The 20385-nt window shown below is 43.6% G+C and overlaps 1 protein-coding gene across 1 annotated transcript; it reads right to left on the minus strand.

Annotated features, from left to right (window-relative positions):
• Positions 1-477: 477 nt before the first annotated feature.
• Positions 478-20047, minus strand: arfgef2 (ADP-ribosylation factor guanine nucleotide-exchange factor 2 (brefeldin A-inhibited)). Its single transcript, XM_028409568.1, has 39 exons — positions 19870-20047; positions 17952-17982; positions 17604-17727; positions 16431-16577; positions 15572-15751; positions 14374-14674; positions 14140-14286; positions 13900-14027; positions 13570-13703; positions 12885-13119; positions 12665-12764; positions 12400-12539; positions 12202-12310; positions 11948-12128; positions 11729-11840; positions 11431-11636; positions 11248-11332; positions 10207-10378; positions 9980-10131; positions 9687-9815; positions 9381-9539; positions 9155-9302; positions 8984-9080; positions 8869-8909; positions 8614-8783; positions 8096-8247; positions 7842-8014; positions 7547-7707; positions 7295-7425; positions 6510-6639; positions 6255-6390; positions 5827-5965; positions 5573-5630; positions 5320-5428; positions 5088-5227; positions 4792-4969; positions 4412-4550; positions 3611-3728; positions 478-2078 (listed from the first exon to the last, which is right to left on the minus strand). The coding sequence occupies exons 1-39, from the start codon at positions 20045-20047 to the stop codon at positions 1914-1916; spliced, it is 5535 nt and encodes a 1844-aa protein (XP_028265369.1). The 3' UTR covers positions 478-1913.
• Positions 20048-20385: the final 338 nt, after the last annotated feature.

Below are 20385 nucleotides of genomic sequence, written 5' to 3' on the forward strand. Positions count from 1 at the left end.
CTAATGTTAGCGTTAGCAAGTGAGCTACTTTTTTTGTAGTGTCACTCACGTCTGGCGCATTTATGAATTAATAACGCTTGCATGTTGTACACATTGTTTTTAATTGTTAGTAGTTCGTTCGTTTATTTAAAGGGTTCACATAGCAGCTGCGAGGCATCTTTTCACTTTAGCTGACAACAAAAGATGCGAGAGGTCTCCATAGTAACCTTTGTTACCCCAAAATCTTAACGCGCTCCAGAGGGCATACCACCAGCGGGAGAACGGCGCCACCCTGTGGATATTCTTAGTAATGACATCCGCTTTCAAGACATGACAACTGCGAGGGGACACAAAGGCTGACGGAGATGCGCAGGCGTAATGAACAACCTTAGTGATAGCACTGACTGCAGGAGTCATTAAAAATGAGAGGCACCTGCACCAAAGGGCAATTGGACTTCTTTATAAGTATTTTACAATTTGCACTAAAAGTCACCAGAGTGGATCAGAATTTGGGTTTATTGATTACTTCACCAAATGCTTGGAAGATTACATCACAATATTATGTATATAACCGTATAGCACTTTCATTTCTATGTATCTTACATTGAAAACTTTACAGTCTGCTTTTTTCATTTACTGTATACATATATATATTTATATATAATATTTATATTTCCCCTAGCCTCAGGGAAGAAAAGTAGACATCCATAGTTGCAAGGGGAAGGAATGCTTCTCAAAAAAATATTTAAATGCACTTTAAATAATTACATACATCCTTCTTTTCTTTTTTTTTAAAAAAGGCATGGAATAAAATACGAAAGGTCCAGGAGGCAGAGGTCTCGGTACCTCTGTGTAAGTTTTGGTTTCGCTCTGTTCCTGAACCTTTCAGTGGAAGCGAGTCAACAACACTGATTTCCAAACATCCAGTGCACACTGGGCGGTGCTAATACATGAGCAAACAGATGTGCAAAACAGTGTGCGAAACAGACAAGCGTCTGTTTCAGTGTATGCGGCCGATCGCGAGTTGGGTTGTTGTGAGGAGAGTCGTGGAGGAGCCGAGGCCAGTGTGAAGGCTTACTGGGTCATAAACATGCAGAAATGCACGTCGGATGGACGTCATTCAACCAAGCTTTCAATGTAAACCAACAATTATCCTGAAAACAAAATAATAATAATAAAACAAATTAAAGCAAAACAGCAAAAATAAATATGTAAAATCTCATTAACAGGCAAGAAATGATCACCGTAATGATATGGGGTGTCACAGAGATCTTTCATAGTGTTGTCAGAGATGCAGATTTTTGTGTTTGTGTGTGTTTTTTTAACAATGGCAGAAACCTACCACATAATGCCGAAAGCAGAAGAAGAAGCAGCAGCAGCCTGCCACATAATAACACACAGACATGAGACGGAACGTAAACATGTTAAGGACTAGGGACTGACAGCGGAAACACATCTTCATTAGATCGTTTTTCTAACAGGCACATGTGGCCGAAAGTGATTTTCACAAAGGGCAAATGTAAGATAATCAAATTCATTTGCTTCCAGATACACTTGTTTTTTTTTAAAAAAAAAAACAAACAGAAAAACAAACCTTCAAAATCAGATACAGGGTTTGCAACAATATTAATAAATTATTAGTTTACAGTTCTTTTGTGGTCATTGAGATGAGAGTCAGGGGGGATGATGAATGACAACAGTCAGCAGAGAGTGCTGGTCACAGTGCTGTTCATCCCCGAGAGACGGGAAGGAAGGAAGGAATTCTTCTACGGGCTGAGCGCAACACTTCAATGCAGAGTCCTGAACTGAGACAGAAAAGCTACAGTCTTCATCGCCCCCTCTCTTGTAATCTGATCCAGTCCAAAAAGGGAGTCTGTCATCTCCATTCCTCGATCCACCTGCCTGTCCCCCCTCCTCCCAACCTCCCGTCCATTCTATGACGTGGCAGTCCGGATGGATGGCCCCTCGGGAGCGGCGATGTGGAAGACCGAGCCGATGCGCAGGAAGAAGCGCCTGAGGACGGCCCGCAGCTCGGGGATCAGGTCAAACTGCATCATTTCACACAGGTGGGGGTAGTAGCAGGAAGCATGGGGCTTGAACTGGAAAGAAAATAAGAACATTTAGAATAGAACCACAGAGACAAGGAGGACGCCTGCTCTGGGGGGAAGGTTGCAAGACCATCAGTTTCACAGTAGGAGGTTAAAAAATGTGCTGACATTGACAAAGAGTGCTTTTTGTTGACTTTTCCTGCCTTCACTCAATTACAACACCGCAGTCAAATACAAACACAACACAATTTGTAGCTTTAACAACTTTCCCAAAATTACCAGCAGGCATTGCACAATACATCATTCCCAGCCAGTCCCACTCTAACAATACAGTTCCAATTCTTGTTGATGTAGTGGTTTGTGTGGCGCCAACGTTTCCCTGTTGCTTTCAGTTGCATGCTGGGTCCTTCTACAGAAGGTTTTAGCCTAAAATGCTCTGGGAAAAAAAAAAACGCTGAGTCACAGGCTGCCGTGACTCATCCATGAATCATGCGCTCACACACAGAGTGCATGATTCATAGGTGACAGCGCACAGAATGTTTATAATCAGGAAAAATATTAGAAAACAAAAAAGGACAAAGAGGTGGAACATTTTTAAATCATTCATTTTTTGATCAACTTGTTATGTAGGCCCTCAGCTTTACTAAAGGCCAAGCTCTGATCACACATATTTAGGTCTGACTGAACTACAAGTGTGACCTCCCTGACCAGCATCTGTGCTGCACTTGCTCGCCACACCATCAAACCGCCAAGCAATACACACTAATGGGTTTCATTGTAGGTGGCGATGTTATTGTGTTCTATGTGAAAGAAACCCAAAGCCGGGGGACGCATCAAGCAGTGGAGGAGTCGATCATTGTTTTGATAGTCCTGCTACTTCCTGCCGTCTTCTGACAGCATCGCTTGTATCCCACCGTCTCTTTTCATTGGCTGTTGACAACACGTGTTTGCAGTTGGGTCAGTTCACACTACCCGACTGTGTCCAGACTCGGCCCAAAAACAAATCAAACACGTATGAATAACTGTGACTGACATGGGCTCGGGTCTGTTCCCCTCACACACAAGCAGATTTTTAGTGCAGACTACACATGACGACTGTCCACAACTAGTGCAGACTGGTGCAGACTTTGCCTGATGGGAAACAGTGGGCATCATGGAGTAAGTAAGCAAGTCCCTAGCTTAAGGGGGACTGCCAAGATGGCGACGACTGAAGTGTCCTACACTGAGTTTTAAAACCACTCTTCAGACCTATGTATGATGTCATGGAGGGTTTGTCCATCTTTATTTACAGTCTACAAACATGGAGAGCATTGTTCATTTCATAATGTTGTATAATTAAGTCACATGTTAATGGAGAGTCAGCAAATCAGTTCAGCCCATTGTTTGCTAGGTAAAAAGTTAAGAGCAGACTCATTTTTTTATATTACAATCTGTATTTGTTCAAATTCCTACGCATTGTGTTAAGATCCTGTCCGATCACACAGCCAATGCTCCTGCAGCCGTGTCCCTGAGCAAACTCTGACCTTGAATAAACTCCACCACAGTACTTGTTGGTGTTTGTGTGTGTGTGTGTGTGCACCTGCCTTGTCATCGGGAAGCCGTAGTGTCCTGGTGAGCAGCAGCATCAGCAGGCTGTTCCAAGCCTCTCTGTGGCTCTCTGAGGTCAGACTGATGAAATAGGCCAGAGCTTCACTACACACCCTGTGAAAGAGTCAACACAACACACACATGAATGTGGCAACCACAACACTGTCTATGTTAGACATAATAATAATAATAATATTATAATTATTATAGGAGGAACCTAAGCTACACAACATCTCACATACGGGCTGTGCAATACATGGGCCCAGTGCAGCTGCTCCATGGTAAACACACGCTGATGCAGTGTACAGTTCATACATTTATAATGAGGTATGAGCCAAGTGTCAAAACACAGCTCAGTCAACATGAGGCAGCGCTGTACTTTCTGCAAATATCACACCTTGTGCTTGTTTATCAGGTTTAAATGGTGACAACACATGGAGGCAAAGCAACAGTCATGTTTACACTCATTTACTCTGTTGTTGTTTAAATCAGTTGAACTGTAAACTCCACTGATCCAATAAATAAAAAAACTACCGTAAATCACAAATAAACCAGATTGCAACGACAAGCAAAGTGTATGTTCAGTGTTCAAAGTATTTTCTTCACCGCTTAATTAACGGCGGGGGTAACTGTTATTTTCATTTATTACCATGAACCCACACTGTACATTCCTTTGACCCGATCCCACTCATATGTGCATCAAATCTGTACAAATACATTTTTTAGTCATGTTCAAGGATCATCTCAACTCATCTCAAATGATCAAGCTCGATGGTCACGTTGCATGTTTTACTCACAGCAGCAGGCGTGTCTGGATGTCAGGCCACGAGTCCTGCAGCTGAGGGTCCGAGTACATCCGGAACAAGATCCTCAGACTGCAGGCGAGGCTGCTGGTCTCCTGCTTCAACAAGTTAGGTTTGGACTTCCCTTTAAATCCTGAGGGCAAAAGAGAGAAACAACCTGTTAAGGAACGACAACAGAGGACTTTGTGTGGAGCTTTTGCTTTATGTCATAGCTTCAACAAATACAGAAAACAATGACAAGATAATCTTTAGGCTCTACTACATCACGTTCTTTATCTCACTGTTGTTAGATTAGATTCTCTGGCAAACCATTAGCATGAGGAAAGTATGAATGATATTATGAGGGTAACATAATAAGACTTTTTTTTATTCACCTGCCCTCCAGAGTGCTGTCCTTTGCTCATTGTTGGAGTTGAAGTCTTTAGCGAAGGTGTGCGACTCCAGCAGACAGTCGAGCAGCTTGAAGAGGTGTGAGGATGTCATACGTCTGTACATACCCTGATCTGCAGCCGAGCCACCTCCCTCCACCTCCGACTCCTCCAGAGCATCCCGCTGATGGAAAAAAAAAAGAGTGTCAGATGACTTAAGTTATCTGCGACCGAGCTTTATCTGACATTCATGGTCACATCTTCATAGCATTCTGATAAGAGGAGCAGAATTGTGGCGGTACCTGTGCAGCAGCCATGTTCTCAGCATCCTCCTTCTTGCTAGTGGTTGGGTAGAAGACAATGTTGTCTATGGTCTGGATTAGTTCAAGCTGTACCACACATTTAATTAGCAGTCCTGCAAACAGCTTCTGGTCTGAAACTCCTGTGGCACAGAAACGTACGGCATGTGAGCGGTGAGGCAGACGACTGGTGTTACAGAGTCAGTGACGTCATAGCGTGCCTTTGTGTACTCACTGGCATTAGATTTGCCCTTCCAGGTGTCGTCGCTGGACATCTGGCTGTGTCCTCTCTCAGACAGAGCTCTGTCATAGCTGCTCTGGGACTGAGTGTCAAAATCAGCATCCTGAGGACATACAGTAACACAGTTAGAGTTCAGAAACTGTAGCAAGGTTAGTAGTTGTTTTCAGGGGTTAAAAGCAGCTCATAATGTTCCTGTTTGGTGCATAATCACAGTTTAGTCACCGAGTTAATTTGTTGAATTTCTTACAAAGTGCTTGCCGTCAGCAGCTTCCTCATCCTGTCCAGCTGGTCGCCAAGTCAACAAACTGATGTGAATACAGACACAAAATGGCAGACAGTGAATCAATGCTGAAATAGCTCACATCCTATCACAATGCACACGTACAACAGCTGTCCCACATTCTTTTTTTAACTCTGTCTGTGTGTGTGAATTTATTTCAAAGTAAAGTAATGACAAATTAACTGGCTAAATGTAATCTAAGTTCATTATTCTGTACTCACGCGTGAGGGCTGGTGTTTTGGAAGATCTCCAGCATACAGGAGCAGGTGATGTTCCAGACGTCGGGGCTGAACTTCTCTCCATTCAGAATGACCAGGTTCTCCAGACAGTTTGTACCCGAACGAGCCAGCTGCTCATTGTCTGCAGGAGAAAGATAACTTTAGGACAAGTGTCTGAAAATGTTCTTAAAAATGGCCCAAAACTGCCCCAAATGTGGATTAAGACTCTCATCTGAAATTAAATACAATTATTTTAACAGTTTGTTTTTAGCCTTTCAACAACATTGGCCACATAAAAGCAAACTATTTAACCTTTAGTGTTAGATTGTACTGATCATGTATGCATGACAGTACAATCTAACACAGAATGAAATGTGTTATTTCTCTTTGTATGGAAACACATTTTGTACCTGTCTGTGTGAAACACCCACCTTGCCTGACACACCACTGCAGCTGTGTGAAGATGTCCGCCAGCAGGATTTCACTCAGAGGCTCGTAGAACTGTGTGAAGACGTCACAGATGGCGTACAGAGCGTGGTTACATGTTGTCGTCATCCACTCAGTTTTCTGTGAGCAAAGAACACATGAGCATTAAAATCCACCCGTTCTGTAGCTGTACAAAATATATACTACTATATTTGGCATTTAACATTATCTTTCAAGTCTTTCTGTGGTGCAACTCTGACCTCTGTCTGCTGTTCAGGGAGCTTCATGTTGTCGAATATGCGGAACACGATCCTGAAGAGGTCGTGCCACCAGTGCTTCTCAAAGGTGTGGCCGTAACTCTTCATGATCTCAAACATGACGGTGAGACCTCTGTCAGGAGGACACACATTTATACATCAGCTATGGAATCACAAGCATCATAATGTGAGTGAGAGGATTGTTGTTTTCCTTTTTATTAATCATTAGCCTTACTTAAACACACTGGAATATGGTTGTTTTATAACCAATTCAAACCAAAGAATGTAAGTAAACAGTAGATGTACAAGACTTTGAAAAGTCCCCTTAACAATGACCTCATGATTAGTATTACTGGCTTCTGTGATGCCTTTGTTTGGCATGCATGCCATAACTTTTTTTAAGAACAGCCTGTATGCAAACACTGGGTCTAAGAAAAATATTTAAACAGGAATGAATGACGCACTGCTGCAGCTGTAAAAACTATAATAGGAAAAGCTAGTATTTATACTTTCTGCTATGTGTTTGCAGTGAACCACATTGTGATACCTATTTTTAGTGTTTTTGTTATTGTATTAACTCTGAAATCATGTTTCTTAGCAACAGATGCTAAGAAACACTTTCAATATGAAGCATCTTTCTCCTATAATTCTTGTGTCCATGTATAACAGCCACATTAAGTCGAGCTGATTGCAGAAGTGTCATCATGTCTGTGGTTAGATTTGATTGGGCTATGAGAAATATGAGTCATACAAAGCTGCATGAATCTAGTTTGTTTGTTTGTTTTGACCTGGTGCGGACGTCCAGCTTGCAGCGGTTGATGATACATGAGAGCTCAAACAGGATGGGAAACCAGCCACGAACCCACACCCGATCACCAGGGGCAACGTTCATGTCATCACTGGTGTATTCCCTCAGAGCCTGCGCAGCACGACACAATTCAGACAGAAATATAATTTGCGAAGCCATGATGTAATAAAACGGAAACGATGCGTTTTGTTATTATATATAGCCAGTGCTGTCGGAGCTCAGCTGCACCTACCTGAGGCCTTTCGGAGACGTATTTAGCACAGTGTCGGATTAGTCTGATAGCCTCCATACTTGTGTCAGGAAAGGCTGCATTGCACACAAACTCTGACAGGCACTTCACTGCATCCTGGAATGAATCAATCGCAGCTGCAAAGTGCTGCTGGAAGGTATTCACTGGTGACAAGGTGAAGAAAAACAACCCATCAACTGAAAGCCTAATTTAAATCTTTCTCCTCTCCAAAAAACTAAAGCAGATCTGATGATCCATCTTATTTACTTATTTATGTAAGAGCACCTGTTATACTTACAGACAATGTGCCCAGTGGTCTGGAAGGCCAGCTCCACTATAGTCTCATCATGGTCGGAGGCGGCCTGGTGAAACACTGAGAAGATGTTTTTCCAACCTGAGCGGATGTTGGCTGCCTGAGAGTTCACCATCTGAGCCACACACCGGATGACCATGTCTCTGATAGTGGGGGACCTGAGAGGACAAGGGGCTTGAAATAAACATGAACTGAAAACATTACTGTTCTTCTTTTCAGCACACCTGCTCTTGCCCTACCTGTTCTTCTTCATGATGTGCTCAAATGGTCTGAGGAAATCTTTCTGGAAGCGGAAATTGGCCAGCTCTCCTTTCTCCAAGAACTTCATGGAGAGTTGCCTCAATGAGTCCACAGCAAAGATGGCGACATCCTCATTGGGGTTACAGCCCACCTATAGAAGACACATATTAATTCCATTCACTGTTGATATGCAAATATTCATTAAAGTGCCAAGTTGGATAGAAAACAAGAGATTTGTTCAATTTATGTTCATATAAAACATCTGAAGACCATCTAAAAAAACAACTCTATGGTCACAAATCTAAAAAAGGCATTAGTAATCCGACGGCCCATCCTTCATCATATCACTGCACATTGAGTAACGAGCACAAACACACAATAGTGCATTCAATTAGACGATGTCCTAGCAACAACACAAGCTGTGTAAACATATTTAAGGAGCTGTCCAATAGTAATGTAGCTGTATGCCTAGTATTGCATGGTTTCTACCTCTTTGTGCACCCTTTGCTCCACCCACCTTGTTGAAGTGGTCACCTATGACCTGCCAAATCCGAGACCACTGCAGCCTGATGCGGTTCATGTTGTAATAGGATATTTCCACAATCTTCTGCAGGCTGAACATCCTCGGCTGGTGCGCCGAAGCAAGCTCATCCATGGACACCGCACACAGCCACCGCACAAAGTCCACTAGAAACAATTCAACAGGGACACTGTGAGCTGCTGAGCACAATCACAGAACCTGTACTTAATGCTAAAAAGAAAAAAGACTCACCGATTGCATTCCCATCCAGCCTGGTGGAACCAGTAAAGATCCTGCAAAAAGAGACATTTAACATTTAACTAAATAAATTAAAATCATTCATTACATTTTGTGTAGGAGGTCTCACCTATCCACAGCTACCACCACACTCTGAGAACTGGTCTCTCCCACTGATTCCTGGATGTGAGCCATCTGTCTTTTGTCCTGACTTCCCACCAGGTTACCTGCAACAAGCAAACATATTTAAGCAAAAAGCAAGCAAAAACAAACAAACTGCATTAAATTGTGTGTAACCTACTGAGGCCCAGGGGCATGAACTCTTCTGTGCCAGATGGAAGGCCCCTGATGCTGGTGTCCCTGTCCCGGACCACGCCTGAGATGTATCGCGTCTTCACCCCTGTGCCAATCAACTGTGCAAGCTCCAGCTGACTGATACACCTCAATATCTACAAGAGCAGTGATTATAGAAAACTTAGACGTTCAAGAAATCATACGTCATTAGAAGTTACTGAGATTATTTTCACCTCATGCCAGGAGTTGCCCAGGTAGTTTCCATCAGTGTGGGCCACAGTGATCAGAGTCTTAATGGTGTCGATGTTCTTCTGCTTCATCTCTGTGATGCTGGAGCTGGCTGTAAGCAGGGTGAACCTGGCCAAAGCTTGAACATAGGCATCTCGCTCCAACTGCCGTGAGACAGGACAGTTACTACACAGTCATGGATTCATGTAGGTGTAAACGCTGAGAGTTCAAGGAATATCAACATACAATGCAGAAAGAAACTAAATGAAATTAAGCGCCGCAGCTTTTCAAACATTAGGCATCACACTGACCTGCATACTGAAGATGCAGGCAATCCTAATAGCGCATCGAATGCCCTCAAGACACAGCGAGGCCACCTCTGGGTCATCACAGTCCTGCAGTCCCACGCTGAATGCAGCCAGCAGGGGGGTCCATGCCAGCTGGAACACACAGAAATCATCAACGGGTTTACATTTGCAAAGTAACACCTCTCTTTCTACAGAGGTGATATATGATGTATTTGATATGGACATACAATTCAAAGAATGTGTTTAATCAAATCAGTATTCATAACCTTCTTTATTCTAACTGAAGACTGTAATACCTTGAACATGGGCCTGACATGCTCCAGGTGTGTAGCGCTGAAGAAGGGAGCCTGAGCGTGGCTGACAGCTTCCATTAGAGCTTTCGCAGTCTTTGCCATCTGCTCCATCTCCATGTTGTACAGCAAACGTCGCTGCTTCTCACTGGCTACACCTGGAGGAGGAGGGATCAACGTTTAACGCACTAAAGGAAAAAGGGTGCTGCTGCCGCAGTTAGTCAAGTACTCACTCTGCTTGTTGGACTTTGGGGTGATTGAAAACTCTTTGCTCTCCTTCATGGCAATCTTCTTTCCTGCAATCTCATCGTATATAGAGGACAGGTACTCTTCAGGCAGGTCCTTACTGTCGTTAATACCACGGTTCATCTTGATGTACTGCTCCTTTGTCATTTTGTTCTTCACCTACAAGATCCAGAGAGACAGGTGAGCTAACAGAAACATGAGTTTTCTGCTGCTTAAAGCTACATTATGAAACTTGAATCTCTCCCTTCTGGCAATCACAGTAATTACACAAACATTGAGGAAGCAGGAAGCCACGGAGGGGAAAGAATTACACAGTAGTGTTCTGGAGTGTTTAAGTTTACTGCCACATCCTGTCTTTATTGCTCTCAAAGTGTTTTTATCGCCTGGCGCTGTGGTACCATCTCTCACCCGACTCCCTGGCTGTAGTCTGTATGTGTCGCCATGCACCATATTTCACACCTGCTTTCCCCAGACTTTAAATTTCAGTCTTAACTTCCTCTGTCTCAGTGGCCTGTCAGCAGTGATAAATCAGCTGCAGCAGGTATTTGCAAACGACAGTTACTGGCCTTTGCAGCCTGTGCAACGTTCATGCGAATGAAGGCTTGATACAGCCCGGCTGTTAACACAGAGCGCTCTGGCAAAGAAATATAGGCAAAAATGCTGAACCTGATTCAACGTTGTTCTGAACGCGTCATCTAGAAAGCTCATAACTTTGCCGAGTTGTAAACACCTGTCTACGAGTGCTACAAATCTCTGTGCAGACTTCTGGCTCGAAGAACTGTCAATCACAATGAAATTGTTTTAACACCCATTTAACAACACCGCTCTCAAAATAAAGGCTGAAGAAGAAAGAAATCTACATAATCTGCTAAAACACACAATTGTTATGTGTGTGAAACTTCTGTGGCCAGTCAAAATGATCTTAGTAAGTGCTAAAAAAATCCTTAATAACCATTCATTAGGGAGACAAGAAACAATAGTCCTAGTGCCTGAAGACGGCAGGGCATAAATCAATAAGCAGTTCTCACCTGAGGACTGTGCAGGTCTGTGGTGAGCATAATAATAGAGTATGCCAGCACGTAGGCAGTGTCTGCACTGGCGAACAAAGTCTGTCTGCAAAACAGTAAGTACATCAGGTCATCAGTTAATATGTGATGATCTATAATGAAGGATTCCAAAATTGATAAGACCTTCCAATAATCTCTCCTTACCCCTGGTTGCACTCCAGGTACCGAGCAGCAAACTTCTCCATCAGCCTGTCGATCTTCTGGGCCTCGCCTGGCAGCCTGAAGCCTTCCAGGAACGCTCTGAGTGCAGAGACAAAGTCCCGCCCACAGAAGTCCAGCTGGTCCACATAGTTGTACATCACTTCTTTGTTGAACTTGATGTTCTCGCCTAGGAACTCGCCCACCTGCGTCTGTGGAAGCACAGTTAAAGGGGGATCAGTAGCTTGAATTTTTGTATTTGTTGCTTTAGAATATACTGTAATTTAAATGTGTAATCCCTCACCGTGTCCAGTCTATCCTCCTGATGGAGGAACTGGGAGATATCCTCAGCTGTGGAACCCAGCATGCCCTGGTCCTGCAGGTACTGGATACCCCGCTTCGGCTTCTTGTTGAAGCTGCAGAAGAAACAAAGACATTTAACAATCCACACCCATGAACTGCTCCCTATAAAAAAGCAATCCTCCTAATGCCATCCCCAACCAGGTTTTGAAAAAGAGCTCACAGTTCGATGCCGTGCTCGATGATGTCCTTCTGCTGTTTGATGACCTCATACTGCTCTGGATGGGATGCGGTGATGCTGGAGGAGACAGTGGACTCCAGCGAGCTGATGCTGTCTCGACGTCCTGCCAGCTGCTCTGGGAGCTTCAGCTCTCCTCCTTCATTATCAGATGGATGCTCCTGACCTGCAAAAAGCACACAAGTTAGTATAGAACCCTCTCTCTCTGTGGGTCATTCGTGCATTTACTGGAGACTTACCCAGGTTAGCCTGAAGGTTGGGATTAACATACATATCTTTGCTCCACTCCACCATACATTTGAGGATGGACACCAGACACTCCAAACCCTTTTTACGCAGACTCAGTTCCTGTAGGTGTTATAGAACAATTCAACTTCCTGCACAGGGTCACGTTCTCAATGTGCATTTTAGTACTGAATCCTTTCATACACATGTACCTGCAGAAGAGTCATCCCCAGCTCCTGACCACTTCTGCCCTGAGCGATTTTTGACAGGTCGTTGACCAGGCGCTCAAAAATGTTAGCAGCATTTAAATCACAGTCATAGTTTACATAGATGTCAACCACACACTGGGCATCTGTGGGGAGAAACAGAGGTATTAGTGTTAATATGAACTCTCTGTCTTTGTCTGTCCTTTAAGTGTAAGAAGCTGACTTAGAGACAGCTTTAAAAGTTAGTGTGACCTAGTCAGTGACTGTGTACCTGCACAGATACGTGTTAGTGTTTGGATAACCATCCACTTGTGCTCAAAGGAGCTGGTCGATGTCTCCAGAATCGTTAAAAAGATCTCCCGGAAAAACACCTAAAGTGATAAAGATGAAATAAAAGGTCAGTGTGACCTGAATCTAGCCTTAAAACCGTCATTCAAAGTGTAGGGTAGGTCAACAGGCTCATCAGAAGATGAAAAAGCGTGTCTCCATACCTCAATCTGCATCTTTAGGTGAACCTTGAAGTGGGAGAGCAGGGTGAGAAAGATGGCCAGTGAGAGCTCAAAGACCTCAGGCACGGAGGAGACGCCATTTTTAGACAATGCCACGCACAGATACTGTTTTATGGCATTTACAAACATCTCGTGGGTACGGAACACCGGCCCGGCACCCTGCAGCACAGAGAGCAGCAGCTGCAGGGACACAATCTTGGACCGTAATTCATGAGACCTGCAGATCAGAGGAACAGTATGGTATGGTATTAGAAGAAATTCACACAAGCAGTCTATAGTGTTGCACATACAGAAATAATGTTGATTCAGCATGGTAACAGGTGAAGACTTCATTGTCTTCTTTGTGAGCTTCTTCCTGGGCTCATTTTACTTTGGCCTCTTCTAACTGGCTGGCCTGGTCTAAAGTTACAGTAACTGGAGATGACAGAGTCACGCTGAGATGGAAAAGGGCAAGTTTACCTGTGGAGACTGAGATAAAGGTACTGTGCAGGAGCCAAACGCAGCTGCATTTATCGTTTATTTTAGCTAACTGTAGCGTGACAAGCGGATAAAAGGATGTCCAATATCAGAGTGTTAGAGAGTAGAAAAAATGCCTTCATAGTATGATGCGAAACACAAATTCACACATGAACTGGTAGTGACTAATATATTTAAAAAAAACACTCACTTTGGGTCTGGGGGTCCATCTGCAAGGGGCTTCATGGAGAGTTTGCACAGAGAGCGAAACACCAGAAAGGCATCTTTCTGGAGGATGTGAGAGAAGCGGGCAGCACTGTGGGGTCCATGCAGGGCCTCAGCATCCTGAGAGAGAAGAACAAACTCATTACCACTCTATGTAATATAACTGTATTAAACAAGGCAAACCGAGGCCCTGCTAGTAAGTAATATATTTCTGCAGCTGAAGTTCATAAATCTAACTGAAAAGCATTAAATCACACAAAAAAAATCAGTTTAAGAGGAGAGCATTCAGAAGAGAGGGCTGATTAATCATGCTCACCAGCATGTCTGTGGATGAGACAGACGAGCGGTCCTCGATGATGCCGTTCATCTGTTGACCTTCTGTTCTTGCTCTGGGGGGAGCCACCCCTGTCTGCTCAGGGACAGAATGGGCTGGGTGCTCACCTCCTTGGGAACAGGCCAGAATGGACATTATCATGTCATGAGCGTGAAGCAAATGTCACAGAGAGATGCTGTATTTACCTTTTAGAAGGACAAAGACACAAAGGTGATTTCTGACCTGGTGCACAATGTGCCTGCATTGGCTCCTCTCCATCAGGGGCCATCGACTCGGCTGGATTTGAATGGCTCTGTGGATTGTTCCCTTCTTCAGTGTGCTGAGCTGCTGGGGGAGACGTCTCTGCACCTTCATCGTCAAAAACTGAATCTGATGTTAATGAAGAGATGAGAAGCTGTTATTGATGAGATGTCCAGCCTGCATGTTACACCCTTTGACAAAAAAAACGTGACAAACCTGCTGTGGGTGTGACCTGCTCTGTTCCTCCATTCATTGGGGCATTGTCACCCTCAGGTTCTCCATTTATGGATGATGTGTCTGGGGCCTGCTCCTGGTCGGGGAGTGGTGGAGGGGGTGTGGAGCTAGTGGTGTTGGTGAGATCTGGTGTACTGGCTGCGGGGGACGGGGAGCTCTGAGGATCTGGTGTAGGCGTCCGGTCAGACCGGGGAGAGCCAGACCTCCTGCTACTGGGGACTGGGGAGGGGTTCTGCTGGGGTAGACGAAGACGGTCCTTCTCCTGTTCCTGGGCCTCCAGAGCCTGAGTGCAGCACAGGGAGAGGAAAGATCATTTAAGTCAGTATGTATTTTTTTTAAATAAGCATGATTTTACAACTATTTGCTTTTAGCGCAACATGCTTTGTGAAATTCAATCCAAAACCGGCTGTTAAAATCTATCCATGCACCTATCCACTTTCTGAACTCACTTCATGGGGGGTTGGAGCCTATCCAAGCTATCTATGGGCATGGGGGTACACCCTGGACAGGTTGCCAGTCCATTGCAGGCCAACATACAGACAAACAACTATTCACACTCACACCTAAAGGCAATTTAGAGTCACCAATTAACAAGCTCTTCTTTAGAACATGGGAGGAAGCCGAGTACCCACACAGGCACAGGGACAACATGCAAACTGCACACAGAAAGACTGCAGCCAGAATCAAACTAGTAACCTTGTATGCTGATATTTAAATTCAACTGAATATTTGTAAAAATACAGTTTGCTGCCAAAAAGTAAAACGTCTGCACTCGTTAGTGTGTCTAAAAACTCATGACTGACTTGCTTGTGACCATCAGGGCATGTAAAGGTCAGTGACTTTTTAACTACTCTGCAGGCTGTGTTTACACAGAGCAGGGAGGCGTCACCAGGAGGAAAATTAAACATAACTAAGCAATCAAATAAAAAAAGCAGCACGGCTCAATAATCATGTACAGACTGTGACTGAGGCTATGGTAGCAGCTATAGCTGGGTATGTGATTGCTAATCATTTTTAACTGATGCAACATTAAGAGTAGAGTCTTCTCTGTTTTAATTCTTCTTGACGACCTGTGTTTAACATTTAATTAATATAATGAAATTGCTTTATGGCTTTAAATTTAAATGGTGCAGTGGAGAGGGCCACCAACTGTACACCACTGTAACAATGTTAAACTGACTGCTTGGTTTTCCATGCGCGTGAAGATCACGTTGAGCATCTGTGTGAGGGTGGCCTTGGCGGTGGTCTGGTTGATGAGGTTGCGGCTGGCCAGGTAGATGTTGTAGCAGGTCCTGACGGTGAGGAGCACTGTGCCTTCATGAATTTCAATGTGTGGGGAGGTCACCGCTGTCAGCAGTGCCTGGATAGAGAGAGGAGGAAGTCCAGAAATATCAGAAAGGATGTCTTGCTGCTGCTGTACCTGCTGAATCACCACTCCACTTCCCTACGCACATTTAATACACAGATGTTTCTTACACCACTCTGCAGGTCTGAACTCATTTGTAATGGTCAGAGTAAACAGACTGTGCTGACATCTAGATCTCCTTCAGCTGTAGATGTAATACAAACACATGCTGATAATTTGTCCTATAAATCTTTTGTCAACAGTGATAAAACTGTTGTTCCGACAGCAGAGACTTTGCCCTTTGAGTCAGCGAACACAACCAGTTATGGGGGCAAAAGGGATAAAGAAGGTCTTGCTATGAAACCTACAAAAGAGGGTATTAAATTCACTTTTTCTGCAATCAAAAAAGAGAAACACTGATCCACTTTCAGACCAAGACAAGTGTTAGCTGGAGTTTGACCCTGATGTAAACGAAAAATGTTGTTGTCATTCTTGGAGTCAAATATTAAATGACGACAGATGATATGATGAAGACATGAAGGCATTGCCAGCAAATGTCACATAGAAACTAATTATCTCTCTGCTGATGGGCTCCATCGTGACAGATTGACCTGATTGGGACTAAAGTAAACAACAATGCGAACAGCTGGAGGATCTGAAGGCTGCCAGATGTGCGAGGAGGCGCCCTGTGTACCTTGATGATCTGTAGCTGGACTCCCTCGTCCGTCTGTGGGCCTTGGAAGCAGTTGCAGATAGTTTCCACCAGCCGGTCGATAAGCCTCTTGCCTGGAGTTCTGCTGTCCGGAGCATTGCCTGTGATGTGGCCGTATGCAATTAGCTTCTATAATGGAAAAAGTATTCAGGTTAGGGCAGGGGTGTAAGTTCACTTTGTGTATGTGACTGTATATTTGATGTTTATTGTTGTGTATTTCATTGTATTTTCTAGTTACTCTGCCAAAATTGCACACACTGGTGCACTTAAACAGGCAAGGATTCCACAACATGACATACCTAGGTGTTTTTATCTTCATATTTTATACTCAAGATCCAAATATATTGGATCCTAAATTTCCCATAATGCAACTCAAAGCAACCATCCTTAGACCCAAGCAGCCAGCTGTTAATTCAGAAACCATATTTTAGGACAAAAAGACATCAGAAATCACTTAGTTATGATATAACACATTAGACTTTTTGCTCACGTGGACAATGATCTAAATCCATCAGAGTCCATGGCCCACAAAACAAAAAGTGATCGCTCGAATTGACAACAATTTCCAAGCACAATCTCTTTTGAATTTACCAGCGAATGAGAAAAGAATGGTTTGACAACCCCACTAGAATTTAATTAGGATAGTTAGCTTAAATGGATCTCTTCTTCCTCACACACACAAAAAAACAGCCTTGGCTGGTCTGATTTGCAGAAACCACTGTGCAAAACTGTTTTTGAGTTACAGATAGGTTGCTGTGAAAAGCAACCCTGGATCAGCTGGCAAAATCTTCATCCTTTTAATCAATCTTAAAACATGAAATCCGTGTAAGAGGAACAAGTTACAAGTTGTGAAAAAGAAGTCTATGTTTGTGTAGAATTCATCCTTTCACTTAAGCAGTAAGAGGACATAATGGATTATAAACAGTATAAATATACAAGTGTAGCCTGTGAAAAATGACAGGATGGAATGTAGATCCAGATGCAGAGCCAGTGCTCTGGGTGTGTGTCGGACGTGTAAAACAGGTGTTGCGAGGTTTCACCCACACAACTGTTACCTCCAGGTGAGTATAGCAACCAATATAAATGCCTCTTGTATAAAACTGAGCAAAAGGAAGGAAAAAAGACTGTCTATGTGTGTGTGTTGTAAATATTAACCTGCAGACAGTCCAAGGAGGTGCTAACTATCCGGGGGGATTTTGATTGACAGGCTAGCTCGAAGGGGAGCACATATTTATCGGCCTCGATGTAGTTGGCTCTAGGTGGGACGATACTGCCATCCCTGCAGAGAAGAGAGGACAGGAAACAGCTGAGTAAACGGTCAAAGCTACGAAGAGAACAGCTGTTAATAAATCAGCATTTTACTACACATACATATTTTCATAATGCAGTGCCTAAACTTAAAATCACCTAAGGACCCACTGATGAGACAGCAGCCTGTCTGTGGCACACAGCAAATCACCTTCATTTATTCATTCATATAGGAAAAAAAACACTGTTACTTACTTTTGTTTCTCCAGTTCTTCCTTGATTTCATCTATAAAGGGGGAGACAAAGGAGTTTAAATGTTACTGAAGTCTGAACTTTGACCCTTGCAGCTCACATCAGTGAGACATGACAGCAGATCTGCAGGTTAATGAGCCGATCACAAGTCTCACTGTTGCTAGACACTCATTAGTTACTAAATATTTAACCTGACAATCCCTATGTCCGAACATTTGCTTCAACTGATTGGTCTCATGCACGTCTTTGGTCTCTTCACCATTCCCTTCTGTTCCATCTACACTACTCCCTTTAAATCAATTTTCATAGTGTTTTTTTTTAACCCACATTGATCTGTCCAAAGCATATACCTACATATACATACACCTGGAAGCTGCCAGATGTGACCAACCATCAGCCAAATCAATATGTTTCACACATAAATGTAAAAGCAGATACTGCAGGACTGGGTGTACAGGAAATAATCTTGTGCAATATTCAGCAGACGTGTCACACTCACGCCACAATGACACATTTAAAAAAGCTTCTAAAAATGTATGATCTGTCATATTATAATATGATTGTGAGCTCATATCCTTTCCATGGTGTATGAATTACCTAAATTTGGAGGCGGTATTAGGAATTTTCATGCTGTTTTTATTTAGTCCCCCGGATAAACGCACAGAAAAACTTAGCTCTTTACTGCATGCATAATTAATCAAGGAGGAAGGAGATTAAAAGGGACTAAACAGAGCAACTGGTGGCATAAAGATAACACAATGTGCTCAACAATAAACTTTTTCTCACTGCACACAGTCAGATCCATCACTTTTTGGGGTCAGCTGGTATCATGCCTGTTGGCTTTTGCCATTTGTTTGTGTGACAAGTATTTGCATCAGTTTTGTTGTCAAAAAAATGAAAATGAAAGCATGTACATGCACAAGCCTATCAGGAAAGATGATGTTAATGTCTTTGACAGACTGAAAACAGTATATACTACATTGGTTTTGTGAGTAAAGGTGTTGAGTTCCACTGGTATCATAAATAATGAGAAAGTGTGGCTGGCAGACGGGGATCGAAAGCAGACAACGCAGCTCGAATGTACCAACCAGAATGACCATCCCCCGGGCCACATTTATGTCTATGCAAGTATGTTTAAGCATTCTGAATTTGTGTCAAGTTTGAATCACATACAAGGTAGAGTATGAAAATATGGAATCCACATGAATACACATATTCATGTCCCTGTACTTAAAATTCTCGGTGGTCAATCTTCTGGGAGGGTGCACACCAATAATGCAGCGCATCCTCTAATTTGCCAGTTTCTCTATTTGACCCCACATTCAAACAAATGGGACACAAGCTGAAAACATATTACACACCCGTGACATAGAGGTGGGTTCATGCAATAGGGCAGGGCTGTTTAAACCGAAATATAAACAGCAATACCACAATGAAATGAACCGCTGCGTGTGTGTGTGTAACACTATCCGTGACTGTGTTGAATGGAAAAGCACGGACGTCAGAGCATCCTGGAGTTAGATAGCCTGCGTGTCTGGGTGCAGAGCCGGACAGGGTTGTCTGGCAGGGTGACAGTGCTACGTACAACACAGGGATTGGTCTGTTTAGCTAGCTAACCTAGCACTAACTAGCTAACGACAGTTACCTGTCAACCTGCCGGCGTTGACAGTGCCTATGGAGTCGGATGTTAACATGGTTGAATTGATATTAAAATATGTGAGTGATGCCAACACATTAATAGCCGCATAAAAAAACGTCAAACGTCAAACAGCTGACGATGAAGGCCATTCAGTTGCTAACGCTAACGCTAGCTAAATGGATCTTCCTCCCTCCCTCTCCAATACGCTAGACAGGACAGAAATGTTTCAATGAACGTTCAGCAAGGGGCTCTACACCCAGTATCCAAAACAAACCCACTCACCGAGCGCCACCTGGCAAGCTTTGCGCAGCTGGCTGTGTTGGCTCCTCTTCACCTCCTTATCCGCAAGGATTTTCTCCAGAGCTCTGGACAGAAACATGCTCTTGGTTTTACTGTTTTCTGTCTTCGACTGCGACTGTTGCTCCTGCTGCTGTGGTGTCCGCTGTTGATGTTGCTGCATTTCTCAATCTTGTTAGTGTACCTCTCTCAGGCCGTCATCTTCGGCCTGGCCCTGCGAATGAGCAGGTGACAACGAAAGCTAACGAAAAGCCAAGCTATCGGTGTCCGTCCAGTAGAGTTGCTACCTTAGCTCAGCGCCGCCATGCTGGTTACACGTCACGTCACGTGATTCTCAGCTGTCTGGGTTTGACAACAGGAGCAGGTAAACATTCAGGAGCTTCACTCACAGTTAACCAACATTAATGTGCACATAGTTTAAAGCACACACAGTCAATGTTAAAGGGTTTTTGCGAATAGAGCCTTTTTTCACTACTGTAGAAATGTATACTCCTAATAAGA

This window comes from Parambassis ranga, chromosome 7 (assembly GCF_900634625.1).
Source record: "Parambassis ranga chromosome 7, fParRan2.1, whole genome shotgun sequence".
In the NCBI taxonomy this organism is placed as follows: Eukaryota; Metazoa; Chordata; class Actinopteri; family Ambassidae; genus Parambassis; species Parambassis ranga.

What these genes read in the sequence shown, in the direction of transcription:
- arfgef2 (XM_028409568.1), bottom strand. Translation starts at nt 20,047, where the DNA reads ATGCAGCAACATCAACAGCGGACACCACAGCAGCAGGAGCAACAGTCG. An exon ending in ACGTCTCCGAAAGGCCTCAG is followed by an intron (nt 7,426 to 7,546) that starts GTAGGTGCAGCT and finishes CGTGCTGCGCAG; the next exon opens with GCTCTGAGGGAATACACCAG. An exon ending in CTGCTGACGGCAAGCACTTT is followed by an intron (nt 5,429 to 5,572) that starts GTAAGAAATTCA and finishes GTATGTCCTCAG; the next exon opens with GATGCTGATTTTGACACTCA.